Source organism: Meriones unguiculatus, chromosome 2, assembly GCF_030254825.1.
Source record: "Meriones unguiculatus strain TT.TT164.6M chromosome 2, Bangor_MerUng_6.1, whole genome shotgun sequence".
Taxonomy (NCBI): Eukaryota; Metazoa; Chordata; class Mammalia; order Rodentia; family Muridae; genus Meriones; species Meriones unguiculatus.
In genome coordinates, this window is record NC_083350.1 from 98450218 (window position 1) to 98463720 (window position 13503).

Genomic DNA, 13503 nt, shown 5'->3' on the forward strand with positions numbered 1-13503 from the left:
GACTAACATGCCAATCACGTGGAAGTAGATGGATGCAGATTTCTCCTTGTTCAGATTGTCAGATCTCAATTTCTTATCTCTTCTTTCTTCTGTTCTGGGATGCTGGTACGATGGGTCTGGGTAGGAAAATATAATCTCCTTGGAAAATCTTAACATGAACCAGCACAAAATTTAAAGATATGTAGAGCCAAAAAGAAACACTCTTTACCAGCTGCAGGGGACAGAGAAGCATGAAGGCCCAGGGCCCATACACAGTACCAAGAATAGATTTGATTGCTCCAACCCCTGCACAAATGTCAGCTGAGATTCATTGTGGTTTTCAATTTTTCAAAACAGGGAAAATTTGTTATTTTATCAATAGAGTTTTGTTTTCTATCAGGAAATTATGTCTATTGTTAGTAACAGATTACAGGATTGCTATGAGGATCAAATGGAGGAATGTAAATGTAAGTTTCAATTCAGTGCCGAGCAAGTAGCCCATACTCATTAAATGTTATGTGTTAATTCATAAACTCTTTGGGAATTGAGTCTTGCATTAATATTAGCTGTTTTGAGGTGTCAATCAGCCAATAAGCTTCAGCGTATTGCCAGTATGCCCCACATTGGCTCTGTCTGACTTCAGAAGACTAGGTTTTAGGCCTATCGCATAACATAACTTCAATCTTGACAAATATTTAGCTATCATCTCTATGAATTAACATTACTTCTATAAAAGTAAGCTCTCTTCCTTTGCTAAATCTTCTGGAGAAGTTTTTAACTCAGTATCTCTTTATATGAAAAATCAAGTTATATAAAAAAGATAAGGTATTTTAAATCACAGAGAAATGTTATGTTTTATCTCAGATACATTTCTAAGGCAATAAAAAAATCACCATTCTTCTTTGATTTCTTTTCTGCATTGCACTTGCAAAGATCTAAGGGAATCAGAAGGCGTGCCATTTCAGAGGAGAAAGAGCTCCATGTAACACCTCAACATCAGTTTTGTGGAAGGGTCATGCTTCTGAGTGAAGTTATAAATGTACTGCTTGCCAGTATTGAGCCTGAAATTTTTTTCTTGATTTACTCATAAACTCTGAATAATATTATCTTAATACTTAAAGTAATACTTTTGGGATTATTAACCTTGAATTTCTACTAAATATACTCACCACCCGGGGTTTTGTTTTTTGATTTATTTGATGGGAGAAGGGTACAAGGATATCAGTCTGTGTAACACCAGCCTGCTGTTCTACCACACAATACCCACTAATGATGAGGCTCGGGATCTGGTAGTCCCACTTCAAGAAACCCAGCTTTGTTCATTTAATATCAAACATATACTCTCTGATCAAGAAGGAAGACTACATAGTCACTGGAGTTTCTCAGTTTATACCTTTGAAATGAGCCCTAAATCGTATCAGAGAGATTGAATTCACACACACATAGGTCCCATCCCCCACACACACATGAGCACGTACATGTTACATACATGGTAGTACAGGATCATGGGCATTTCCTAAAGCAAATGTGTTACAGTGTATAAATAAACCAAAGGTCTTTGTTCCTAAGAGTGCATAAAAGCTACTGTTTGCTAGCTGTCAGAGAGTCATTGTCAGCAAAATCCTGACTGCCTCCTCCTTTTTGCAGATGACCTCTGTCAACAGGAAGACAGTGACGCCCCAAGAGAATATGATGCTGGGCAATTTGCAGGTCTTCTTCATGGATCCTCTCCAGCCTGTGAGTCTCCTGAAAATCCATTTCAACTGTATGGAAAAAGAAATCAATGTGAAGACGGACCAGACGAAGCCAGTCTGGCAAACAGTCCTTTGCCTTTCAAACAGACTCCGATAGAAAACAACTCAGAGCCGTTGGTAAAGAAAATTAAACCCAAAGTGGTCAGTAGAACAATTTTCCACAAAAGAAGCCACCAGCTTGAGAACCACACCATTGTCGGCACAAGAACACCTCGGAGTGGATCCCGCCGTGGAGACCAGTGGGGTGTAAACACAGGGGGCTTTGTGGAGAGAGCGTGTACTCTGGGGAGGATCCGGTCATTGCCCAAAGCCCTGATTGACATGCACCTATCCAAAACTGTCTCTAAGTCCGATTCTGATCTTATTGCCTACCCTACAAAGGACAAAATGAGAGTTAACTGGAGCGAATCATCAACTGCCGAACGCAGTTCTAAAGATAATTCTGAAAGAACACCTTCCTTCACATCTGAATGGGAAGAAGTAAGCCCAGCTTTTCATGTTGCTCTTTATATAGGCTTTGGAGCTGAATGAAGTTTGGAAGAGAGATTTTTGGTTTTTAAAACCTTTCAGAAGCAGAATGGGTGGGGCTAGGGTTAATAAATGCATACAGCTTCTACTGGAAGGGAAATGGATAATACACAGTAATTTCAGAGCAATTGGAAAAATTAGCACATTTCTATATGTGTGGGGGACACTGTTTCCATAGAAATTGGTATCAAGCAGAAGTAATAAGTGGCTATGAGGCACAGGAGAAGGCTCCCGTCATGTCCCACCAGGTCCCACCAGGCACTGTGGCTGACAGTTTGAGGAAAATCTTATTTTGTTCTGTGTCATTTTGCTGCTTGCTAAACTTTTTGTTAGCATGCCTTTCTTCTTTAAAGTGTCTTATATTTTAGGAATAGTTTCTTATGATTTTAGCCTTAATGGGAAAGCCATCATTCCTGGCTCTTCTTCCAGAACCATGCAACAAATACATGTCATTTAATATTTTCCATTTGTACCTAGCAGAGGTACATTAAACAGAAGAGTCATCTCAGGGTCAAGTCTCACTACTTTAAACTCCACTTAAAGACAAAGTCTGAAAGAATTATTCAGAAAATAAAGGGCCCTTGTAAAACTGTACAATCTCATTTCTCCTTTAGAGAATTACATCATAAAATAATAATGCTTCTTGCTTTTTCTTGAATTTCTTAAAGAATAAACCAAGTTTCTATCGACAATTCATCCTAACATGTCACATTTTTGTTTGTGAAAGATCATGCCAGATGGATTTAGCTTTGAAATACATGAGGTCACTTTGATGTTCTGAGAACCAAAAAAATAGAAGTGATTTTGATATTGACTTTCTGAATTGAGCTGTTTGAGAAAATTGAAATATCTGCATTTTTTTATGCTGAACAAATTGGAACACTTGAGTAATGTTCATTGTCCCTCTGGAACCTTCCATTTTATTCTGATGACTAATATGAGGAGGGGGAGATTTTGGGTGGCTATTTTGAGTTTGGAATCTAAATTTCAAACCTACATACTATTTTATGATATCTATTTTATAAAATTTCAACTCCTTGAAATCTTGCTTTTTGTGAGAAAAGATTAAAACATTTAACTTGTATATTTAAGTTGCTTTGATAGCTATATTCTTTAGTTAATGCCATGAACTATCTTGTGGTTGCTCAACCTAATTAGTTAGAACTTGACTCCAATAACCATACCCACAAACTGTAACCTTCCTTTTCTACTGAGAGTGCATGACTTCTGGGAAAAGGAGAATGGTGACAAAGAATGTAGACCTTGACACTAAACCTTCTTTTTCTGGGTTTAAAGAGTTCATAGTAGCCCATGGCAGTTTAGTGTCCAAGTGGGTTACATAGTAATGGGAAGAGGGACTGCCTCTGACATAATCTGATTGGCCTGGGGGAATAGCTTTACCAGGCTACAGAAGATGACAATGCAGTCATTCCTGATGAGATCTGATAGACTAAGATCAGAAGGAAGGAGAGAAGGACCTCCCCTATCAGTGGACTTGGGGAGGGGCATGTGTGAAGTAGGGGAAGGAAGGGTGGGGTCGGGAGGGGAGGAGGGAGGGGCTTATAGGGTGATATAAAGTGAATAAAGTGTAATTAACAAAAAATAAATAAATAATAAACTGACCAAAAAAAAAAAAGTTTATAGTTAACTTAATGAGCCATCTATGCATAAAAAAAGTAAGTTCATAATTTATACATTTTTAAAACTTGAAAGATATTTGCTTGCCTTTAAATCTTACACTGTTGGCTTGAATTCTAGGTTGCTGTGATAGTGACACCAAGAATGTATGCCTGTGGCATTTTGTAGAGGAATTTTAATCCAACAGCATGGCTACTCTGGCACATCCAAAGACCTAGGTCTGTGTGATCCAGCTGGAATACACATACACACTTAGTATACCCTTTTAATCCCAGACAATGCCATCTAATTCAGGAATAGTCAAAGTGATGAATAAAGAAAGATTTGACAGAATAAGTCAGAGATAGATGCATCCAACCCTCACAAGACAGAAAAGAAAAGCTACGTAAGAGCAACACAGAGACAGTAGAGTTGGCTGAGTAGAGTGAAGCACATGGGTACATTATAGAAATACAGTAGAGTCCATACAGTCAATACAACAGTACAGTGGAGTTCTGGGCAGTTTGGTTGAGTCTGGTGTAGGCAGTTCAGTGCAGTTCAGTTCATGGAGTTCAGAGGCAGTTTTTCCAAAAAGAGCAATTCAGTGAGAAGTGAGGAGAAGCCAGTTTGAATCAGTCAGCTGGGAGAAGAGTTTTGAGACAGAATAGCTAAGTTTAACCAGACAGACGGAGTTCAGAAAGAACTAGAAAGGGTAAGAGCTTAATCAGCAGTAAGTTTCAGAGACTGAAAACTTTGTAGACCTAGGTTAGCAGCTGGCAGCTGGCAGCAGAAGTCTTCAAGGTCATGGCTTGTAGAAGATTAGATTGTATGGAGGCTAGAAGCTTCCATGTCCAGACCTAGGGAGAGTTAGATAGAAATCTCCAGGCTCAGCCCAAACCATGTGTTCATAAAGTTTGGGTATGGCTATCATCTCATTCCATCATCTGAGGAAATAAAAACAGCCTTTACAGCATTTAACAGTTATTTCTAAATGCGATGATAAAAATATATATAGCAATCCACTTACATGGCTTTTACTTTTCACAGATCGACAAAATAATGAATTCTATTGATGTTGGAATCAACAGTGAACTCGAAGAGATGAATGGTGAGATCACAAGTAAAGAAACTGTCTTCTACACTGTGATTAATAACTATGCCTAAGAAATAGCCAGAAAATGATCAAAATTCTTATATAATTTTGCATTTTATCATGAGTAGCTGCAAAGTATTTCCTTCAACTCTCAGGTGCAACAACCTTCACCTAAAACATCAGCTGAGAATATTGATTTGGCAAATTGGGAATATTTCCTGTGTTGCTCTTCTACTATGTCAGGTAGTATTGATTAATGAAGCTTCAACTTTAGGTTGAATGCAGTACAAAGCACTTCAAAGTGGTGTGAAATCTGATGATTTAATATACTATATTTCACCCAGTGAACTTCCCATTTGTCATGGCAAAAGTAATTAACAACTTCTAAGTTTTAAACACCATTTGTCAAAAAACTATATGTCACTCATCTTCTTTTATCCCAGAGTGACTACCAGAGTCTCTCAAAGAGTATTTTTGACTATCACTATTTACTATATTTAATATATTCTAGAATAGAAGGCCATCCCATCTGAAACCTTTTTACTGATTTTTTGCTTAATACTGATAGATGATATCAAATATCAGATATCTATTTCTTTAGAATCACAATATTCACATTAAAGAAATTAGACTTCATCATCAGCACAGCCTAGGATGAGGAACTTGCCTAAAAAGCAAGATTTTAGGGGGTCCTAAACAACATAGTCATCAAAACACAAAAGTATTTTAATGGAATAATTTAAGTTTTCAAAATTAACAGTCCAAATCAATGATGAACAAACTATCAAAATTTAAATAAAGACAAGCTACAACCTCACTAGGATAATTAAAGTCTCATCCTATGATTCCTAAAATGGCTAACAACAGCACATGCCTTGTCAGGGAACTGGCAGAGCCATAGGCAATGACAAAGCAAGTGCTCTTTAGCTGTCCAAGCAGCAGAATGGCTGTGCAGAAAAGCACTGAGAGCTCTGGCGGCACTGTCGCCCCTCGACAGCCAGCCAGGTTGTCACTCAGTGGCGGTACGGCTGAAACCTTGCTGCAGCGTGATGACTCTGCAGCCTGGTCACATGTCTGGAAAGATAGGAGTGGGGCGGTTAACTGCTCAACCACCAACTTGCTCTTCCCATCACAGCCTTCTCCCATCTTACTACCTGAGAAGGGAATTCTGTAGCAGATCAGTCTGTGTCGATAGCAAGCTCCTCAGAGGTTGGCAACAGGTACCAACACAGGCATGTTACTCTAAACCTTTATACCAGGCGTCTAGAGTTCCCACAGCTAGTCTACAGAAGGACCCTGTCCACGCTAAACAGGAGCTGGGGAAAATATGCACATTCCATAGCAAAAGCACACGATCGCGCACACGCATCAGTGCATACACACACCAAATACAAAAGCCTGATGTCTTGATTCAACATTATCAATTGTCATATTTGAAAGTTAAAAAAAGCCCCAAATCTTACTATCTTACAAATCTTACAAATCTTCCTTAAAATAATGAAGTAAAGCCAACATTTCAGTATTAGATAAGCCCACCGGCTGCTCTCTTCAGTGTTCTTTCTGTGCCAACTTTGGCCGTCTGACCCCCACCGTCATTTACTAGTCCCTGCAACAGCACTGAAATGAAAGCAGAGACACCATCCACAGGAATCATTATTATTGACAAAGGCTGGCGCTGCAGGTGCATTAGCTTTGCCTCTTAATTACACACTAATTATGTACTAAGTGATTGGCATGTAACATTCCAATTGGTCCTTAGGCTGGTCATAAATCACAGCTTCAACAGTCTGCAGCATACGTACACACATACACATACACACATACATGCATGCACACACATACACATACACACATGCACACAAACACACACATACATACACACACACATACACATGCATACATACATACACACACGTACATACACACAGACATACACACATGCACACAAACACACACACACATACATACACACGCACACACGTATATATACACAGACATACACACATGCACACAAACACACACACACGCACACACACCTCAAACCCAGGCTTAGCCACAGGAGTGGCAACAACCACTTGAAGATGTCACTCCACGAATGATGCTTTGGGTACTGAGTGCCATGGTTGAAAATCACATAGTGAAATGATAATCAAACAGACATGAATTCAATGTGGAGCCTTAGTACGCTCTGCTGGCTGCTTGGTCTTAGCACACTTAGAATGAAGACACCTGTATAGGATTGTGGTGGAGACGTGGGCAATAGAATATAGCGCCAAGCACATGTAGACGTATGTTAAATCCTAGCTCTCATCTTGGCCTACCATGAGAAAGACTGTGTCCAACACGATGAGTATACAAAAAAAATGACCTCTAAGCCTTTTCATAAAGTATCTTATGATATCAGCTGTTCTTACAGTCTTCACATTACATTTGACTCTATTCCCTGGAACTGTCACGGTCTGTCAACTGGAATAAAAATCCACTAGACAGCCCATACCAGAGAAGGCCAGTTACCTTGGGAAAATTAAAATGTCCAGAGAACCTTGACAAAGAAAAGAAAAAGTATATACTGATTCAAATTGGTTTTTTCTCTGACGTCTTATTAGTCTCTTTTCTCTTGATAGTGGAGATGAGATGCACAGAAAAATTAGTGGGAGGTAAATTCAGAGGGAGTGAGAAGAAATAGTTGTATTAAAGAGTACGAGTTATCAGGTATTAGAATTTAGCTTAGGAAGGCCACTGAGGGGGCAATGCCTGACATTAACAAAGTTTATGAGGACAGTTTTGGTGGGTGGGGTTAGGGACAACGGCTAAGTAACGAGAGCCATGATGGAGCAGCATAGACGGGCCATATTCCCACACGTTCTGCCTCAGCCTTCTTACGTGCCCTTCCCCAGCCAAGGTCAAGTATCTACTCATAAACAGTGTTGGACCAAACAGGAAGAAAGTTGGAACCCCTCATCACCAATCCTAAAAATTTGAAACACCTCAAGTGGGAGCATACTGTGAATCACAAGACAATATCATGATATAATAGTTCTACTCTGTGAAACCAGTTTCCTTAGGGGCAAAAGAGCCTCACTACTTATGTAGTCAATGGAAACTTAGCCAGCAAGCTCAGCTGTCTAAGACTAAGGTAGAAATAAAAAACTAATGAAATTTACTGAACTTATTGTCCATCAGCCCTCAGGTCCTAATTTCACATGCACACACGTGCACGCATGCACACACACACACACACACACACACACACACTTCACAAATATTTCTGATTTCCCACCTGCAGCCAGATTCAAATGTCCACCAGATGAGCACTGACAGTAGAATGCTGTGATGCTGATCCTCTTGCTCTTTTTTTTTTGGGGGGGGGGGATGTGATGAAGCATTTAGAATCCTTTATTTTGTATTTTGTTCTTTTTTTTATTTTTTTTATCAGTTACATTTTATTAACTCTGTATCCCAGCCGTGTCCCAATCCCTCATTCCCTCCCAGTCCCTCCCTCCCTCCCTCATCTCCACCGTGCCCCTTTCCAAGTCCACTGAGAGGGGGGACCTCCTCCCCATTCATCTGATCCTGTTTTATCAGGTATCTTCAGGACTGGCTGCAAAGCCCTCCTCTGTGGCCTAACAGGACTGCTCCTCCCTTTGGGGGTGGGGAGACCAAAGAGTCAATGAGTTCCTGTTAGAAATAGTCCCTGTTCCCCTCTCTTTGGGAAACTAATTGGTTACTGAGCTACCACAGGCTACATCTGAGTGGAGGTTCAAGGTTATATCCATACATGGTCCTTGGTTGAATGTCAGTCTCAGAAAAGACCCTGTGCCCAGATATATTTGGTCCTTGTGGAGCTCCTATCCTTTCCCCATCAGACTAACTCCCCTTCTTTCTTATGATTCCCTGTACTCTGCCAAAGGTTTGGTCATGAGTCTTTGCTTTGAAAACACTGCTAGTTAGAGTCTTTCAGATGCGCTCAGTAGACTCCTGTCATACGTTCAATGCACATCCCATCTGCCTCTTGCTCTTACCATGCCCAGGTCTTTGGCACTGTCGTCTCTGTGGTTTGATAGCACCTTCTGCATGTCCGTGTATTCTAGGATTGCATGCAGACAATTCTTGCAGAGCTTCAGTTTTGTAATTACAGGGTCCTGGCTTCAAATTCCAATTTTTCAATTCACTTGTATCGTGGCCTCTTTGATATCAACTTCCCTACCTATTAGTTCAGATTTTTAACAACTATCTCATGAGACTGCTGCAAGATTATACACTGTGTTGCTTAGCCTAGGCTGTAGCAGGCCATCAATGAAGTGTACATTCTCTTGCCTTCTTACTAAGCATGCATGACTTCCCTTTCTCATTAGAGCCCATGAAACAGAAAGACATTTGGAAAAATCTGGCTTATCTTTCTGATCAGGAAGATTGTGGCTGGAGTATAAATGATTTTTATGTGAAATCTTCCTTTGTCATTATATCACAAGGAAGCTCTTTACTTCTCCAATTTTTCACGCTTCCCAAGAATCACTTGGTAATCTTCTTGATGAGACTGAGATCCACTGATGCAGCACTAATGATCATCTCCTCAGGCTGCTCCTGTTGTTACACAACAGCAAATACAAACAACCAAGCGCTAGACATCACACTACAAAGGTGGAGCTATAAGTGTCCTCCACCTCTAAATAATTTCAGCTAAGGCTAAAAACACTGCAGGTGGATAGATGGTATTAGATTGAATTACAGGGCTGAAAAATAGCCTTTGATTAAGATTTTTGTTTGTTTATTTAGTGTGTGATTGTGTGTGCACATGTGTGCGCATGTGTGCGCATGTGTGTATTGGAGTGTGTGTATATGAGCATCTGGGTATGTATTTGTGAACATGTATGCATGCATGTGTGTGTGTTTCTGTGTATTTTTCTACATGCATGTGTGTGCATATGTCTGTGTATGCATGTGAGCATGTGTGTGGGTGTGTGGATGCACGTGGGTGTGAATATGTATATATGTAGGTCACATCCGTGTGTGTGACTGTGTATGTGTCTGTGTGTTTAGCATGTTAGTATGTGTGGTTTGTGTGTAACTCTGTGCATATGTGTATGTTATCTGTGTGACCTTTTATGTGGTCTGTGTGTGTTTCTGTGTGTGTGCCTGAATGTGTGCATCTTTGTGTGTGTGCATCTGTGTGTATGCAGGCCAGAGAACAACTTGCAGGAATCATATTCAGTTTCTTCTCTTCCACCTGATTCCTAGGGACCAAATTCAAGTCAGCCAGATTTGTAAAAAAGATCTTTACCCACTAAGCCATCTTGCTGGCCCGTAAATCTATTTCTAGGGGCAAGATTGCTCAGTGGCTGGAAGCACTGGCTAATTTGCAGACAACCTAAAGTCAGTTCTCAGCACCACATGACAGCTCACAACCATTTGTAACTCCAGTTCTAGGGATCTGGCATCCTCTTCTAGTACCCAGGCACTAAGCATATGCATGCATGGTGCACGCGTAAAATGCAGACAAATATATACATAAAATAAAAACAACTTTTAAATATATTTTAAGCATGCATTTTCATATCCTGAAAGTTATATTGTATCTGAAAAAGAAACAAACTAGCATTTTCTCTCCTTAGCTTTATCATCTAAATTTTAGTTACAAGTGAAAACTACTCAAATGAGGGTGTAAAGAATTTAATCACAGAGTTGGAATTTTAGGTCATTGACAGGAAAATACGTAGTTCTAACAGCAAAGATAACCCCACAACCTCTCTTACTCTTAGTGAAATCCGATCATCACCTGCAGGGAAGGCTTTAGCTGGCCAGAAAGCCCTCCTTAAGGCCAGGCCCAGCGGCGAGATGTGAGTGAACCAGAGCCCTGTGTCCTCCGCCTGGGAAGCAAGCCACACACCCAGGTCATGCTCCAGAGCCCAAATAGTGATCTGGGTGTGGCTCGTCTTCCCTGCCTCCAGGAGTGTTAACTTTCCCATGAACCTTTAAACTGTACGCAAAAGCCTCTCTGTGAAATGCTTCGCACTAGCATGCTTTATTTTTTGCTTTTGATTTCTTTTTACAGTACTATTTTTAATAGAACCAACTGGGGAAGGTGGGTAGTAGAATACATTAGCAGACAAGCACACTATTTTATCTAAATCCTGAGATTTATTTTTATTGTTATTTTATGTAACACTTCACTGAATGATTTAGTCATATAGTTTGGATGGGTTAAGCGAAAGGAATCATTTAATAATAGAAAATTTGTGTGAGAATTTGAATTACGGTTGTTGCTAGGCTAGCCTGTTTCAACCAATCTTTTTTAAAAAAGTCTTCTTTAATAAGCCAAGCAATTGTGCTTAGCACAATAAACACCAGAATTTAGTGCCATATGCCCCAAATAGTCCTTTAAAACTAAAATAACTTGCACAATATACATTTTGATTGGCAGGGTGTGGTTTTCGTTCTCTACTTTTAAACTGTCTATAATGGTCGTTTGTGATATTAGGCGAACCATAAGTGTAAAATAGTTGAGTAATATTCTGTGGCCTGCTCTTTGCTTACAGTGCATCATTTTTTAATAAATACAGTGAGCATACATTGCTACAGTTTGACAAAGTATCAAATCCCCTAGAAGAGGCCTGAAGGACTGGACATCCACCGTCACCCACCAGTACTGAAATGCTTCCTATAGCTCTCAGATGGGTATCCAGTCATTATCAAACAACACCTGCTTAAATATTTCCTAGGGTGATAGGCCCACTACTTTAACAGAGAAGACAGTCTTTCACTAGGAAGCTCACTATTATTATTCATTACTACTGTTGTGCATGTATGTATGTGTGTTTGTTTGCATGTTCATGCTTGTACAGGTGTGTGTTTGTGTTTAGGTTCATGTGCAGGCCAGAGGACAGCATCAGGTATTATTCCTCAAGCATCATCCATGTTTGTTTGTTTGATTTTTTAATTAATTTATTTATTCTCTTTACATTCCAACGTAGCTTCCTTCCTCCTCTTCTCCCTCCTGCTTTCCCCCTCCCTATTCCTCAGAAAAAGGGGAGCTTCCTCACACACCTGACAAACCCACTCCAACTCCTCAAGTCCCATCAGGGCTGAACACATCTTCTCCTGTGGTCTGGCAAGGCAGCCCCACCAGGGGGAAGTGACCAAAAAGCAGGCAATAGAGGCCCTGCTCTCCTTACTAGGGAACCCACATGAAGCCCAGGCTGCCCATCGCCTACATCTGTGTAGGGGCCCTATGTCTAGACCACGCATGGTCCTTGGTTGGTGCTTCAGGCCCCTCAAGACCCTCTGGGCCCTGATTAGTAGGCTCTGTTGATCTTGTTGTGAAGCTTCTGGCACCTCCAGGTCCTTCTTTCCTTGTTCCTACTTTCCCACAAGACTTCCTACACTTTGCCCAGTGTTTGGCTATGAGTCTCAGCTTCTGTTTTGATCCGCTGCTGGGTATAGCCTCTCAGAGGACAGCTATGCTCGGCTTCTGTCTGCAAGTATAGCAGAGTATCATTGATAGTGCCAGGGGTTGGCTCTCTCCCATGCGGTGGGTCTCAAATTGGGCCAGTCATTGGTTGGGCATTCCCTCAATCTCTGCTCCATCTTTAACCCTGTACATCTTGTAGGCAGGGTAAATTTTGGATTGAAGTTGTTTTTTTTTGGGGGGGGGGTGGATGGTGTTCCTTTCCCTCCACTAGGAGTCATATCTAGTTAGAGGGTGGCCTCTTCAGTGTCCATGACCCCTGCTATTAGGAGTCTCAGCTAGAGTCACCTCCATATCCTCGAAGAAGCCTACCCTGTCATAGTCTCCAGCTCATCACAGAGGTGGCCCCACCCACTGTTTGTCTTCTCTCTGCAAGTTCTGTCCTTCCTCAAATCCCCTCCCTAGGTCTGATCCATCACCCTCTTTTCTCTTTGTGTGCCCTCCCCTGCGTTGTTTCCTCTCTTCAACAACTTCTGTTGTCTATTCTATTTCCCCTTCTGAGTGATAGTTAAGCATCCTCCCTTGCGTCCTCCTAGTTACTTATCTTCTTTGGGTCTGTGAATTGTAGTATGCTTATCCTGTACTATATGGCTAAAATCTGCTTATAAGCAAGTACATACCATGTGTGTCTTTCTGGGTCTGCGATACCTCACTGATTTTTAAGATATTGAGACAGGGTCCCTCATTGGCCTGGGAATTCATCTAAGAGGAAAGGCTGTGCCACAAGCTCACAGATCTTCCTGTCTCCACCTGTCAAGAGCTGAAATTAAAAGAATACACTACCACATTCAGCCTTTTGAGGAGCGAGGGGGAAGGGAATTCGTTTTAGGTGTGAAATTCAGGTCTTTGTACTTGCATGGCTAGCACAGTTTTGACTAAGCTGTTACCCCAGCTCCCTTAAAAGTTATATTGTTAAGTAAAAAATGCATCACCACAGTTTCTCTGTCAAAGTCCAGCCATTATCACACTGTGACCTTGGGGCAATTATTTCTGTTGCACAAATCTCACTTCTTCATATGGACACAGCTATAAAAATAAAATCTACTTGCTTTAGTGTTTACACTTGA

At 40.7% G+C, this 13503-nt stretch overlaps 1 protein-coding gene across 15 annotated transcripts in view; it reads left to right on the forward strand.

The window, feature by feature from the left end:
* Positions 1–13503, forward strand: part of Anks1b (ankyrin repeat and sterile alpha motif domain containing 1B) — a 1054774-nt gene that overhangs the window by 607592 nt on the left and 433679 nt on the right. For 12 of the 15 annotated variants that reach the window (XM_060377911.1, XM_060377910.1, XM_060377905.1 and 9 more), the window contains exons 13-14: positions 1627–2213; positions 4926–4998. In XM_060377911.1, the coding sequence (XP_060233894.1) occupies positions 1627–2213; positions 4926–4998 (660 nt within the window). The remainder of the gene's footprint in view (positions 1–1626; positions 2214–4925; positions 4999–13503) is intronic. The other 3 variants (XM_060377912.1, XM_060377901.1, XM_060377907.1) reach the window with 1 other exon arrangement.